Genomic DNA, 16,229 nt, shown 5'->3' on the forward strand with positions numbered 1-16,229 from the left:
AAAAGTTTGAACCACAAATTCAATTGCTTTGAATAGAGATAAGATTACTAAGGTGTTTTTTTTGAGACAGAGTCTCACTCTGTTGCCCAGGCTGGAGTGCAGTGGGGTGATCTCACGGCAAACTTACACCTCCCGGATTCAAGTGGTCTTCCTGCCTCAGCTTCCCGAGTAGCTGGTACTACAAGTGCACACCACCACGCCCAGCTAATTTTTGCATTTTTTTAGTAGAGTTGGGGTTTCACCATGTTGGCCAGGCTGGTCTTGAACTGCTGACCTAGCTGATCCACCTGCCTCAGCCTCCCAAAAGTGCTGGGATTACAGATGTGAGCTACCACGCCCGGCCAGGTTGCCTATTTTTTGTTGAGTGAGCTTTCAAGAAATCTGTCCATTAAACTTAAAGTTTACTGGCATAAAATCGTTAATATTCTATTATCTATTTTTTAGCATCTGTAGGATCAGTAGTGATGTCCCTTCTTCCTCAATTCTGCTATTTGTAATGTGTCTTCTCTTTTCCTGATTAGTCTGGCTAAAGTTCATTACATTTATTGATCTTCTCAAAGAACCAGCTTTCTTTTAATGTTTTCTATTTTAATTTTCTGCTTCTTCATAGTTGTGCTTTTGTCTATTTCCTTCCTTCTGATTACTTTCATTATAATCTGCTCTTCTTTTTCTATATTCTTAATGTGGAAGTTTATATGGGAGATTTGAGATTTTTAAATCACTAACTGCTTTAATTTCCTCAATAGTGCTTTGGCTGGATCATATGTTTTGACATGTTGTCTGTTTGTTTCCATTCTATTCAAGATGTTTTCTAATTTCCCTTACGACTTTTTGACTATGGGCTATTTAAAAGTGCAGTTAATTTCCAATATATGGGGATTATCTAGATATCTTTCTGTTACTGCTTTCTTCTTTAATTCTGTTTGGTCAGAGAATTTCTACTTTTTTAATTTGCTGAGTTTTTATGGCCCAAAATATGGCTCATCTTGGTGAATACACCATGTGCACATAAAAAGAATGTGTATTTTGAAGCTGCTGTGGAGTGTTCTTATAAGCGTCAATTAAATCAAGCTGGGTGACAGTGTTGTTCACTTCTTCTACCTCCTTCCAGTAGATTTTCTATCTACTGTTTTTTCTTGTTGTTTTCTGTTTTTTGACTACAGAGAGAGGGCTGATTACATTAATTAAGGATTTGTCTATTTTTCCTTCAGTTCCATCAGTTTTTGCTTTAAGTATTTTGAATCACTTAACCATTATGTAATATCCCTCTTTTTCCCCCCAATAATAGCCTAACATTTTATATATGACTAACAATCCATATCAAAGCAAGACTAGACGTCCCGGGAACCCAAGAGTTCAAGGCCAGCCTGGGCAACACTGCAAACCCCATCTCTTTAAATGAAAACAAAAACAAAAACAAAAAAACAAACAAAAAAACAAAAGCCACAGTGGCTCAGGCCTGTAATCCCAGCACTTTGGGAGGCTGAGATGGACGTGTCACTTGAGCCCAGGAGTTCAAGACCAGCCTGGGCAATATGGTGAAATCCTATCTCTACAGAAAATTAAAAAAAAAAAAAAAAAGGGGCCGGGTGCAGTGGCTCACACCTGTAAACCCAGCACTTTGGGAGGTCGGGGTGGTGGATCACTTGAGGTCAGGAGTTCTAGACCAGCCTGTCCAGCATGGTGAAACCCTGTCTCTACTAAAAATACAAAAATTAGCAGGGCATGGTGGTGCATGCCTGTAATCCCAGCTACTTGGGAGACTAAGGCAGGAGGATCACTTGAACCAGGGAGGCCAAGGTTACAGTAAGCCAAGATCACACCACTGCACTCTAGCCTGGGTGACAGAGCAAGACCCTGTCTCCAAAAAAAAGTAGTAAATAAAAAAAATTAAAATTAAAAATTAAAAAGTAGTTGGGCATGGTGGCATGCACCTGTAGTCCCAGCTACTCAGAAAGCTGCAGTGGAAGGATTGCTTGAACCTGGGAGGAAGAGGTTGTAGTGAGCTGAGATTGCACCATGACATTCCACCCTGGGCAATGGAGCGAGACTCTCAAAAAAAGCCAAAACAACAACAACAACAAAAAACAAAAGGGGGGGCGCCAGGGGAAGGCAAGACTAGAAAAAAGACCCTATATCAATGACTGCACTTTTTTCACTCTTTTGAGACGGAGTTTTGCTCTTGTTCCCCAGGCTAGAGTGCAATGGCACAATCTAGGCTCACTGCAACCTCCGCCTCCCAGGTTCAAGCAATTCTCCTGCCTCAGCCTCCCGAGTAGCTGGTATTACAGGCGTGTGCCACCATGCCAGGCTAATTTTTGTATTTTTAGTAGAGACAGGATTTCTCCATGTTGGTCAGGCTGGTCTCGAACTCCCAACCTCAGGTAATCCAACTGCCTCGGCCTCCCAAAGTGCTGGGATTACAGGCGTGAGGTGCCGTGCCTGGCTTTTTTTTTTTTTTTTTCTGGGGAGTCTTGCCCTGTCACCCAGGCTAGAATGCAGTGGTATGAACTCAGCTCACTGCGACCTCCACCTCCCGGTTCAAGTGATTCTCTTGCCTCAGCTTCCTGAGTAGCTGGGATTACAGGTGCTGCCACGACGCCTGGCTAATTTTTTATATTCTTTCACTCTTAAAATATGTCCAACCTCAAATTACCTTCATCCTCCGTTCCCAGTTTGTTCTCTTGGAGACACCACAGCCAAGTGGAATAAGTTTCTAAGGGGTGGGAGTGGCTTACCGAGTTATGTCACAGAGGTTCTGAAAGATCTTGTCTGGGTTTTGGCCATCAGGGCCACTCACATGCCCTGTTTCCTTTAGCTGCTGTACTTTCTGCAGAGCTACATTCACTGCATAGCGCATAAACTCATTGCTGGACCTGAGAACAGAAAGGCTTTCTTGGTGGCTTTGGATACTATCCCTAGAGAGAGAGAGAAAGAAAAAGAAAGATTCTCTTACTGCTATTGGTATACGGAATTAAGCTTTCTAGAAATTGTTCAGAACAGCAGCACCCAACAGAGCTTGCCAGTAAGCTCCGACTGGCAGACTCTCTAGGCAGCCCAAGCTATAGTCACTGCTATGGCTGCCCTTTTATAAACGTTATTCTTAGTGGTTCCTCATTTTCTCTCCCTCCCCAAATCCTTTACTTTGATAAAATTTAAATGTCAGTCTTAGTCTGTTTTTTTTTTTTTTTTGTCCCTTTGTATTTTTAATTCAGTCACCCCCCTACCTTTTTATTTATTTATTTATTTATTTGAGGCAGAATTTTGTTCTTGTTGCCCAGGCTGGAGTACAATGGTGTGATCTCACCTCACTGCAACCTCTGCCTCCTGGGTTCAAGTGAGTTTCCCGCCTCAGCCTCCCAAGTAGCCGGGACCACCATGCCCGGCTAATTTTGTATTTTTAGTAGAGATGAGGTCTCACCATATCGGTCATGGCTGGTCTTGAACTTTTGACCTCAAGTGATCCACCCACCTCAGTCTACCAAAGTACTGGGATTACAGGAGTGAGACACCATCCCTGGCACCCCCTACCTTTTTAAATCTGTTATCTTGTACAAGCTACTTATATAGATTTTCTTAAAACACCGTTGGAATTCATCCCTATCTTTTCATTTATTAGCCCACTGTTTCTCATTTTTCCTTTAATAATTCAAGGTACCTATTTGAAGTACCTACCTAGGATTGTCCAGCTTTCAAGAAAAATAAAACCTCCTGACTTATTTCTTACTGTAAACAATCCAAACGAGGTGAAACAAGTGAGCCTAGGTAGGTGTATGATCCTCAGGGAGTGGCTGTCTTTAAGCACTCCAGCAGAACCTTACCTGAAAAGAGCAGTGAGAAGACTGGACACAAATTTCATGGACAAAAGACTATCATTTGTCTTGTTGGCCATTTTAGTTTTGCCTTTACCAGCTTTTTCATTAAGGATGTCAGAGAGTTTTTTGTAACACATAAATAAGCTCAGAATGTCCTCAAACCTATTCTTACTGTAAAAAACAAAAAAGAGACTGCTAAGGACAAACATCAGAATATTGTGGTTTACTTTTACATATGATAATAAAGAAATCACAATGCTGCTTTAAATGTCACAGTTTAGACATAACATTATAAATGAATAGAACTTCGTTAATATAATACTCCCAGGTCACAGCACTCTATCTGGGTTTTGTTTCCCCTGGTGTGACCTCGGCTCATCGCAACCTCCGCCTCCCAGGCTCAAGTGATTCCCCTGCCTCAGCCTCCCGAGTAGCTGGGACTACAGGTCCCAGCCACTACCACTTGGCTAATTTTTACATTATTAGTAGAGATGGGGTTTCACCATGTTGGCCAGGCTGGTCTTGAACTCGACCTCAAGTGATACACCCAGCTTGGCCTCCCAAAGTTCTGGGATTACAGGCGTGAGCCACTGCACCTGGCCTCCCCTCCCTTATTTATACCAGTCCCTGCAGAGTATTAAAGTCCAATACTACCACCAATCAAAATTTCCACGTTAAAATTAGGAGTTCCTGAATTCAGGGTCTGAGAAATTCTGAGTAAGTGAAACCCTGCTGGAAGGCTTTAATTTTATAGGCCTGGTAAGCATATACTTCAGTGCTCTCTAGTGGAAAGAACACAGTTTAGTCTTAGACCAGGTGCTCATTTAAGAGATAGTGTCATAGTCTGTGGTCTGTTTACTGCCTAGAATATTGCTACAGTAAAAATATATAAATAAAATGGAGAATTCATCAAATTACAAGTGGAGTTATAGCAATACCTTACCTGAAACTACTTATGGAGAAATTATATTCTATTAAAACCTCACAAACTCCCATCACAAGAAAAGCACAGATATTATTTTTTATGCCAATACTGGTGCTCTGAGAAAAATCTGCTGATTTATCCTAAAAGACACAAGATAAAAATTAATAAGCTACTAAAGAACTCCATCATTCAATACAGCTGAAGACTTAGCAATTACCAGTTCAAAGTCTTCCAGCTCACTCTTAATCATTCTATTAGTAATGGACTCCAATATATCATCTAGGTCTTCGTAGAATGCCTCTTCCTCCTCCTCTTCCTCCTCTCCCTGCTGTAAGGGTATCACTGTATTCTTATACCAGGCCAAACAATGCTGAATACAACACAGCAGATAATCCTGTAGGAGAAAATAAGTAAATTAAATACTCTTGAGTGTTGATGGATAACCTATAAAGTTGTTAATAACCAGCAAATAATTCTTATCTATAAGGCTAAAGAAAATGATTAATTAGCGTTACAAATTAAGTCCATCTAAATTAACAAAATTGGGAAAATTAACTGAACAGCAGCATCCTTTTCTAATGCTTCCCCCTGAAAATTGGCCTAAGTGGCTGACACCTAAAAATGCAACATTAGATGTGCTATCTCTGGTCTGATCAATAACCCTGGAGCTAGGTGGTGAAGTTAAATCTTCTCTAGTTCATTTGAGTCCCAGAGGCTATTCTAAAGATAGAGGTTTATATTGAGGGAATCTTTAGGAGACCAACACAGCATCTTAGATCTAGGCTGAGGACATCTCATGTCACAGAAGGCACAAAAATGAAGGCAAGATATGATAACTGAAAGACTTCCTCCTTTCTTCTACCATGAGTTATAGGTCACTTGGGGTGGGAGTTTCCATTTTTATCCTCTTCGATGTCCTTGTGAGGCTAGATAAGAACAGAAAGTCAACCAGGCCTAGCTCCTCTGAAGGTTCAACAGTGCCAATCCTAGTTCAGCCTAAATCATATACTTCCTCTAGACTAATGAAGCAGGTCCCCTAGGTTCATCTGTTCCTAGGCGACATCATCCCTCTCCCCATTCTAAAGTACATTTATTTAGTGAATGTAATCAAAGATTCATAAATGAGATAAAATATTCTCTGGGGGAAGTGATGGAAGCCTTGATTTAGTAAAGGGCTAACATGGAGATAACTTACCAACAGATCTAAAATGATAATGGTTCAGAAATGATAAGCAGGGAAGACTTAAAAGTAAACACTCACTGGAAGAACCAGGAAGAGAATTTCACAGCGAAAGGTATCTCTTTGCAGAGTTCAACCCTATCCTTAATAATAAAGATAATGGTTGAAGGAAGAATAAAAGTCTCACCAGTGGTTCTTGTAGAGAGATCTTATCTCCTTGGGTCAGAATACAAGCTTCTAATTTCAGAGGAGGCAGCAGATCAGGTTTTGGCTCATAGAACTGTTTTAACTGTGTATAGCAAGAAAAAAAAGACATCTTGGCTCATAAATGCTTTTTACTTTTTTGTCAGGTGAAAGGTATCTTTAGTGTCTAATGCCTTCTAACACACGTTTCCCAACTGTTCAAAGAACAGTGCAGCCAAGTTTTTATTGCTTTGGCTCACCCACATCCTGTGCTCTTGCTTTGGATATTGTACAGATTAGGATCATCTTTCCTATTCCAATTCCTTCTATTCCTAAACTTGTACGTGCAATCAACATTTTCAGTTAACTTGGAGGTTAAAAATATAGGATCCAGAGTCAGACTGGCTGAGTCAAAGATCCCAGTACCACTACTTATTACTGGTTTTTATAAAAGTATCTGTACCTTGATTCCTCATCTTAAAAATGAGGATATTATTAATATTCATTGTATAAGGATTAAATATGACAATACATGTAAAGTACTTTAAACAGTATTTGGCATATAAGAGAGCCAAAAAAATATGAGTTATTATTTTTCTTCTTTTAACTTTTGGAGTCTGCAGAATTTTACTGGCCTGCACATTAACCTGAGTCAGAAAGCGCTATTCTATGCCTTCAAACATAATTTTCTATTTTTGTTAAATGTGTGAATGTAGATATGTTGATTACAGTTTGAAAGATACAATATAGCTAACAGAATATAAATTTTATATAGGATCAAGCCCAAGGCCAGATGAAAAGCTTTTGATGGATAGTATGGGAACTTCCAATAATTTCACACATCTGAGACCTTAATTTCAAATGAAACTTCATAACTATCACAAAGCAATGGCATTGAGAGAGAGCAAACAAAATGATAGACTAGGGGTCTAAAGGCACCCTACTGGTAGAGAGTCTCCATATGAATTCTTCTAGTCTTGAAGATTAAAAGAACTTAATCTTCTAATTTAAAAATCTGTTAACTGAAAAGTGCAGAAAGGGAGGTAAAAGACATCCATGTATCCATTACCCAGATTTAAGAAATAATATTTTGCTATATTTGTTTTGGATTTCTTTTTTCTTTCAGAAATATAACATAATGGATACAGCTGCAATGGTCCTTATATAAATGGTTCTTCAAAATGTCCTTCTGACTTAGGATACCGACTGTTAATTCACAAGGATAACTGCTAGATGATGGTATTATGGCAGACAGGTAAGTGGTGACCAAGATAAGACAACCCAGAACAGCATCACATACCCACAGCATGTTCACAAAGTACCAATGTACTAGTTGGGAATTATTTTATATTTTGAAACGTCTAAAAACCATCAATTGTCTCTCAATCCTTGATTGTCTGTTTTCCATATATCTATAAAAATGTATTTTACCTGTGAGAGCAGAGTTTGCATGACTGAATTAGCCAGCTGAGAGTTCCTTCGAAGAACATCATAAAACCCCTAAGAGGAATCAAAGAGAAGAAATAAGCGCTTTAACAGAGATACTAGTGATTTGGACAATCATAACTTAAAAATAACACTTTCTTTATCCTCTTCGCAGTTCTTTCCTATCAAGACCATATTTGATGGTCCTAAATGCCCTAATATAAATGACTGTATTTTTTTCCCACCCAAAATGTCCTAGTCTTAGTTAAGAACTGCTCAGAGTAAAATCCTGGGGAGGCCAGGTGCAGTAAGTCACACCTGTAATCCCAGCACTGTGGGAGTCTGAGACAGGCAGATCACTTGAGGCCAAGAGTTCGAGACCAGCCTGGCCAATACAGCAAAACCCTGTCTCTACTAAAAAATACAAAAATTAGCCAGGTGTGGTGGCACATGCCTGTAATCCCAGCTACTCGGGAGGCTGAGGTATGAAGGTTGCAGTGAGCTGAGATCACATCAGTGCACTCCAGCCTGGGCAATAGAGCGAAACTCTGTCTCAAAAAAAAAAAAAAAAAATCCTGGGGAGAACTTTCTTTCTGGAACCTGGAAAAGAGGTTATACAGCTCATCTGTGAGTAAAAGCAAATGAGAATTGATCAACAAATTTTTTTTTGTTTAAAGAAAAGAAACAGGCCAGACACGGTGGCTCATGCCTGTAATCCCAGCACTTTGGAAGGCCAAGGCAGGAGGGATCACCTGAGATCAGGAGGTCGAGACCAGCCTGGTCAACATGGTGAAACCCCATCTCTACTAAAAATATAAAAATTAGCCAGGCATGGTGATGCACGCCTGTGATCCCAGCTACTTGGGAGGCTGAGGCAGGAGAATCGCTTGAACCAGGGATGGGGAGGTTGCGGTGAGCTGAGACCCGAGATCGCATCACTACATTCCAGTCTGGGCAACAGAGTGAGACTGTCAGAAAGGAAAGGAAAAAGGAAAAAGGAAAAAGGGGAACGGGGAAAGGAACAAACCAAAGGAAAATTAATCCTAACAGGAATTAAAATATTTTATGAATGTGTAATAATAATAAAAAGACACTTTGTCTTGGCACAAAAATCTACAGGCAAAATTTTAAAATGGCATACAGAGATACACAGTACACATAAAGGAGGCAATGATGTCTGAACAAATGGTTAGCTTGGGGCAAAAGCTCCTCATATATATTATACAAATTCAGGATGAATTAAGTAGCTAAACGTCAAAAACAAATGCATAAAAAAAAAACCTCAAAGAAAATATTAGTGAATATTCACTGGAAGGATTTGGACTTTCTACAGATAAAATAATAAAGATGGCCCAGGCATGGTAGCTTATGCCTTTAATCCCAGCACTTTGGAAGACTGAGGCAGGAGGATCGCTGGAAGCCAGGGCATTTGAGACCATCCTGGGCAACAAAGTGAGACCCTGTCTCTACAAAAGGTTAAAAAAAAAAACAGAAAAATTAGCTGGGTGCAGTGGCTCGTGCCTATGGTCCCAACTGTTTGGGGATGGGGCTGAGGCAAGAGGATTATTTGAGCCTAGGAGCTGCAGGCTGCAGTGAGTGAGACTGCACCAGTGCACTCCAGCCTGGATAACAGAGCAAGACTCTGTCTCTTAAAAAAAAAAAAGTAATAGAAGACATCTCAGAGGAAGAAAATTAATAGATTTAGTAACCAAAAATTATTATTTCTGTAAGTCTAAAAGGATCATATTAAAAAAAAAAGCAAATGGCAATCTGGCATACACTTGTAACAAATATGACAAGTTATATCACTACATAAGGTATTTTCATATACCAATGATATACTAAGACTGATGAATAAATGAACAGCAATATTCTAATAGGTTTAAGTCTATGATCCACTTCATGCTAATTTTTTTTACTTTAGAGCTAAATAAGGGTGAAGATTTTTTTTGGGGGGGAGGGGCATATCAAGGACTGCACAAGAGTTAACACATGAAGTCTAAGACTGCCTATCCTTAGTGCACCTTTGCCAGCTGGTGGCTGAGAATTTAGCTGGTAAACAGTTACTTACACTGACACAAAGCTCACCCTAAAGAAGAGTGGCTCACTGTGCCTTAACTATTTAAACAATGTGGTTTATACAGAATATGGGCATACCTAATTTTATTGCAAGTTGCTTGATTGCACTTCGCAGATATTACTTTTACAAATTAAAGGTCTGTGGCAACCCTACATCAAGCAAGTCTGTCAGTACCATTTTTCCAAAAGCATGTGCTCACTGCATGTCTCTGTGTCACATTTTGGTAATTCTCACAATATTTCAAACTTTCTCATTATTATTGTATGTGTTACAGGGATCTATGATAAATGATCTTTGACATTACTGTTGCAATTGGTTTGAAGAGTCACAAATTGTGTCTATATAAGATAGTGAACTTAATTGATAAATGCTGTGTATGTTCTGACTGTTCCACTGACTGGGCCATCATCTCATCTCTCCGCCTCTCCTCAGGCCTCCCTATTCCCTGAGACAAAACAATATTGAAATTAGGTCAATTAATAACCCCTACAATGACCTGTAAGTATTCAAGTGAAAGGAAGAGTCGCACATCTCTCACTTTAAATCAAAAGCTAGAAATGACCAAGTTTAGTAAGAAAGGCATGTCACAAGCTGAGGCAAGTCAAAAGCTAGGCTTCTTGCACCGAAGAGCCAAGTTGTGAATGCAAAGAAATGCTCTCAAAGGAAATTTAAAGTGCTATTCCAGTGAACATATGAATGATTAGAAAGCAAAACAGCCTTACTGCTGATGTGGAGAAAGTTTTAGTGGTCTGGATAAAAGACCAAGCCAGCCACAACATTCCCTTAAGTCAAAGCCTAATCCAGAGCAAGGACCAAACTCTTCAATTCTATAAAGCCTGAAAGAGATGAGGAAGCTGCCGAAGAAAAGTTGAAGCGAGCAGACGTTGGTTCATGAGGTTTAAGGAAAGAAGCCATCTCCATAAAGTGCAAGGGGCTGGGCATGGTGGCTCACGCCTGTAATCCCAGCACTTTAGGAGGCTGAGGTGGGCAGATCACGAGGTCAAGAGATTGAGACCATCCTGGCCAACATGGTGAAACCCAGTCTCTACTAAAAATACAAAAATTAGCTGGGTGTGGTGGCGTGAGCCTATAGTCCCAGCTACTGGGGAGGCTGAGGCAGGAGAATTGCTTGAACCTGGGAGGTGGAGGTTGCAGTGAGCCAAGATCGCACCACTGCACTCCAGCCTTGTGACAGAGTAAGACTCAAAAAAAAAAAAAAAAAAAGTGCAAGGTGAAGCAGCAAATGCTGATGGAGAAGCTGAGGCAGATTATCCAGAAGATATAGCTAACGTAATTGATCGAGGTGGTTATATTAAACAACAGATTTTCAATGTAGATGAAATAGCCTTATATTGGAAGAAGACTTTATCTGGGACTTTCCTAGCTAGGGAGGAGAAGTCAATGCCTGGCTTCAAAGGACAGGCTGACTGTCTTGTTAGGGGTTAATGTAGCTGCTGACTTTAAGTTGAAGTCAATGCTCATTTACTATTCCAAAAATCCTAGGGCCCTTAAGAATTATGCTACATCTACTCTGCCTGTGCTCTATAATTGGAAAAGCAAAGCCTGCATGATAACACACCTGTTTATAGCATGGTTTGCTGAATATTTTAAGCCCACTGTTGAGACCTACTGCTCAGAAAAAAAAAAAAGATTCCTCAAAATATTACTGCTCATTGATAGTGTAGCTAGGCATCTAAGAGCTCTGATGGAAAGGTACAGAAAGATGAATGTTGTTTTCATATATGCTACCACAATATCCTCTGGGTGAGTTATATGCTAATCACAAGTCAGTAGTTGTATTTCTCTCAGCTGTACTGTCATAATAACTAGTGATTTAATCAGATGTTCAGTAAACTGTTGAAAACTCAGTGCAAAAAGAAAAAGAAGTTGCTTTTATAAAAACTAAGTCAGGCCGGGCATGGTGGCTCACGCCTGTAATCCCAACACTTTGGGATGCTGAGACAGATGGATCACTTGAGGCCAGGAGTACAAGACCAGCCTGGCCAACATGGTGAAATCCCATCTCCACTAAAAATACAAAAATCAGCTGGGCATGGTGGTGCACAGCTGTAATCCCGGGTACTTGGGAGGCTGAGATGCAGGAGAACTGCTTGAACCCACGAGATAGAGGATGGAGGCTGCAGTGAACCGAGATTGTGCCACTGCACTCCAGCCTGGGTGACAGAGCGAGACTCTGTCTCAAAGAAAAAAAAACTAAGTTAAATGTTTGGAAAGTCAGTCTCTCAAACCAATTTCTGATAAATCAGAGGTAACATAATTGTAAAAAGAGAAAAAACTGAAGCTATCTAAAAGATTTTTGTACTAAACTGTATCTGAAGTAGCTTAAAGTTTTTATACCACTTTAGGTAAACACAAATTTGAAACTATAGGCAATAAATTAAGGGTATGGGTTTGTATGAGAGATAGGAAGTAAACTTGTAATCAATAACAAAGCAAAAAAAAGGACTTAGTCTTAAGACTGGCAAATTTATAGTATATTTAAATATTTCAAATTAAAATAAAATATTTAAGGTCTATCAACTGTGTTTTATGATTCCTCACCTTAAAAAAATTTTTTTGAGAGACAAGGTCTCACTCTGTTGCCTGGGTTGGAGTGCAATGGTGTGATGATAGCTCACTGCAGCCTCGCTGCTGGGATCCTCCTGCCTCAGCCTCCTGAGTAGCTGGGACCATGGGTGCATGCCACCACACCCAGCTAATGTTTTTTATTATTTTTTGTAAAGACAGAGTCTCGCTTGATCCTCCTGCCTTGGCCTCACAAGGTGTTGGGATTACAGGTGTGAGCCACTGTGCCCTGCCTTAAACAACTTTTTGACCAAACATCACTAGCTGCTGGTGCTGACTAAATCAAATAAGAGCATAGCTACTGTACTTTCATAATCAGGAAAAAAATTACTAAAATAAAAATTATTAGTTGGGGGTTTGCTACATTCCTTCCATTCTACTGACTTACCTCATAAAGCATGAGTCGAACATCAGCTTGCTGGCTTAAGCATCTCCTCAAACTATCCATGATCTCAAGGCAAAAAGTTTCATTGGCGACAGAATTGTAATGGCTGTGAACATCCACATGAACCTGAAAGGAAGACAGGCCAATTCATGTCTATCTTACCAAAGCAGTTTCCAATAAGGAGCTAAACGAGCCTATGTTCTTGGTCAAAAAACTTAACCTTTCTCCACATGCCAAACCCCAGGGGTGAGACACACAGTTTAATCATTACCATGCGGTAATAAGTGTCACTCTTATTCTGGTTTGGAATAAGAGAATTTTTAAGCATTTTAACAAAATTAACTGTTCCTATTCCTTAAGGTTTCCTTGACAATATCAATTGCTTAGGAAGGTACACTGCTTATTTCAAGCCACTAGAATCCAGTAGTAATAATATACATAATTTTATTTAAAAGGTCTAAGACTTCTTCAATAGCTAGAAGAATCTCACTCTTCCACAAATTCTAGAAAGGTTTAGGAGGAAGACAGTCTTTTGTTTAGAAATGGACATGACAAAGAACTGACATCCTTTGTGTAAATTACATAATAAAATCAGCAATTATAGACCAAGAATTCCTAATCCTTACTCCAGGCATCACAGTAATGTAGTTCATACTGCCTGAGGCCAAATCCTTCTTCCACCCTTTCTTGGTTATATAACCTTGGGCAAGTTATTTAACCTGGCTCAGCCTCAGTTTCCCTGTCTTTAAAATGGGGATAACAACATACAAATGATACCTAGTGTTCCTAATATTTAATCTATGCATATGTTATAGACAAAGCTTTATGTAGTTATACCAAAGCAATAAAGTGAGGATTCCTAGTCAAACTGTTATATATAAATATGTCTCCTATTTATAAATCTTATAGTACATCATTTAAATTATGAAGACAATTTTATTGCTCCAAAGCCTAGATTACCAGATTATTATAAAAAGTTTTGTTTTCTCAGATTACAAGGTGTAATATATGTTTCTGTGCAAAGTAAATAAATCGACAGAAGAAAATGGAATAATAATAGTATCTAGCCTCAGAGGACTGCTGTGAAGATTAAATGAGATAATAAATGTAAAGCACTTTAGCACAATATCTAGCACCATGCTATCCAAAAGAAATATAATATGGGCCGGGTGTGGTGGTTCACGCCTGTAATCCCAGCACTTTGGGAGGCCAAGGCGGATGGATCACGAGGTAAGGAGATTGAGACCTCCTGACTGACACAATGAAACCCCATCTCTACTAAAAATACAAAAAATTAGCTGGGTGCGGTAGCAGGCGCCTGTAGTCCCAGCTACTCGGGAGGCTGAGGCAGGAGAATGGCGTGAACCCGGGAGGCAGAGCTTCCAGTGAGTTGCAGTGAGCCGAGATCGCACCACTGCACTCCAGCCTGGGTGACAGAGAGAGACTTTGTCTCAAAAAAAAAAAAAAAAAAAGAAAAATATAATATGAACCACAAATGCAAGCCATGTATGTAATTTTATATTTTCTAGTAGCCACATTAAAAAAGTAAAGAGAAAGAGATAGGGTAAATTTTAATGTTTTCTGTAACCCAACACATACAAAATTCTCTCTGAAGATGTAATCAATATTAAAAATTATTAGATTTTTACATTCTTTTATTTCAAAATCTGGTATGAATTTTGCATGTATAGCACAACACAATGTGGACTAGCCACATTTCAATCAAATGTTCCATTCAATAGCCACACTGAGGACAGTGGCTACCATACTGGATAGTACAGTTTAGCATACAGTAAATCTGCCACTAATAAGTGTTAGCCAATATCATCATCATCATCAACATCATCATCATCAGACTCTTTAGTTCTAGGATCATTCTTACAACCATAACAGGAATAAAAGAAAACAGCGTGCATTTCATCGATGCACATGAATGATACGCACACACTACAAGTTAACATAAATAATCCTTACCTGACTGACACTAAGAGACTGACTGCACTGAGAGGATGACAGGCTGCCTAAAACTTTAAAGTTCTTCAGGAGCAGCAAAAACCCAGCAACTGCAGATTTTCGGGCATCAAGCTGGCTAGCTCAGAAATAGAGAAGTTAACAAACAGTACTATTTCACAGGAATATGCTTCTGGGTCAGAAAAATCCAGCTAGTTGCATACAGAGAAGGCATATGTATAAACAATGAAGCGTAGAGCAAAATGAAGTGAATTTATGTACTCAAAATAAGGTATCAGCTGTTCAAAGCAATTTATAGTACAGAAATTGAACTGACTTTTTTCATTACTTAACTCATGATACTCTACTTACATCCTGCTCTCAAGTCTATGTGAGGAATAAGAATAAGAGTGCTGAGAGACTGTAAAATTGGCTGGTTACTCAAATGTAAGAAATTGCTGATTTTGCCATGTTTGAAGGAGTGCTTCCCTTCATATGCTCTCTTTCGTCATAGGATAATGTAGTATTTGATGCCATGTAAAAACTGTCCTTCCAGAAAATGTCACACTTGTCTTCTCACTGAGGCGCAATGATTAACTCATGTTAAAGATGTTACAACATAATATCTCAGTCTATTCGCCATGCCTTTGGGTGAGGAGTAACAAAAACTGTTAATTCTAGAACAAAGATAATAGCATATGGCTTAGTTGTTCCTCTGGACACCCATGAATATATTATAATATGGCCAATGTGATATTAATTGGGCATCTTATCCTCAAAGTACCAAATGCTTTTCACATATTACTGTCTTACATTTTTAGGAGATGGCAAGATCATCTCTAGCTTATATACTAAGAAATAAAGGAAGAGATGTTAGGAGGGATTAGCTAAGCTACAAATAAAACTCATTCCCCTCAACAATTAATTTGATCTACTGGCCTCTAGATCATAATTCAGATGTTCACTAAAATGAGATTCTTAAGTATATTCTTCTTGACTAAGGTGCTTTCCCCTTTGGAACTGCTGCCAGCTCAGGTTTCAGAGTATTTGACACTAGAACATTATCCTGAAGATTATTCTAATGTAGTAGAGCAAAGTACTTGACATCACAAGCTCTGGTATTAGACCTGACTTTGAATCCTTGCTCCACCACCAACTACTGTTTTACCTTTGGAAAGTCACTCATCTTCTCTAAGTCTAAGTTTTCTTATCTGTAAAATGGGAATTGCAATAATTCTTACTTCATAGGGTTGCTGTGAAGACTAAATGAAAAAAGCACATAAAGCACTTAGCAAAATGCCTTATTTGATGAAATTGCTCTGCGGGGCTAGGAATTCTCATGATCACTGTGAACAGGTGGTACTAGGAGATGGCAGAGATAACTTTAGCTCCAACATTAGAAGATGACATCTTCCTATGATATAAAAAGATGCTACATACTTGGCAAACATAGCTTTCCGAAGGACAAGTATCAAGGAGTCTCTCATTGACATGCTGATTTTGAGAAGGGGCTGAAAAAGAATCAGTGGGTAAAAACAGAACAAATTTGCTTATTAGCCTTAGCTCATTTCTACCCAATACTGTGACCATATGGCTTCTATAAGGAAGCTTACTTCTCTTTTGTATACGTTTTAATGTTTATTACAGTTAACAAAGACAATAGTATACTTTGAAACACTAAAATGAAACTGGTTGCGAAT

The 16,229-nt window shown here is 39.1% G+C and overlaps 1 protein-coding gene across 19 annotated transcripts in view; it reads right to left on the minus strand.

Moving 5' to 3' along the window:
• The window catches only part of FANCI (FA complementation group I), a 74,708-nt gene that overhangs the window by 17,796 nt on the left and 40,683 nt on the right, over positions 1 to 16,229 (minus strand). For 18 of the 19 annotated variants that reach the window (XM_063638578.1, XM_063638580.1, XM_055277261.2 and 15 more), the window contains 9 exons: positions 15,970 to 16,040; positions 14,554 to 14,668; positions 12,583 to 12,705; positions 7,535 to 7,603; positions 6,108 to 6,209; positions 4,958 to 5,134; positions 4,759 to 4,880; positions 3,822 to 3,986; positions 2,739 to 2,918 (listed from right to left, as the gene is read on the minus strand). In XM_063638578.1, the coding sequence (XP_063494648.1) occupies positions 2,739 to 2,918; positions 3,822 to 3,986; positions 4,759 to 4,880; positions 4,958 to 5,134; positions 6,108 to 6,209; positions 7,535 to 7,603; positions 12,583 to 12,705; positions 14,554 to 14,668; positions 15,970 to 16,040 (1,124 nt within the window). The remainder of the gene's footprint in view (positions 1 to 2,738; positions 2,919 to 3,821; positions 3,987 to 4,758; positions 4,881 to 4,957; positions 5,135 to 6,107; positions 6,210 to 7,534; positions 7,604 to 12,582; positions 12,706 to 14,553; positions 14,669 to 15,969; positions 16,041 to 16,229) is intronic. The other variant, XM_055277264.2, reaches the window with a different exon arrangement.

The sequence above is a fragment of the Symphalangus syndactylus genome, chromosome 5 (genome assembly GCF_028878055.3).
Source record: "Symphalangus syndactylus isolate Jambi chromosome 5, NHGRI_mSymSyn1-v2.1_pri, whole genome shotgun sequence".
In the NCBI taxonomy this organism is placed as follows: Eukaryota; Metazoa; Chordata; class Mammalia; order Primates; family Hylobatidae; genus Symphalangus; species Symphalangus syndactylus.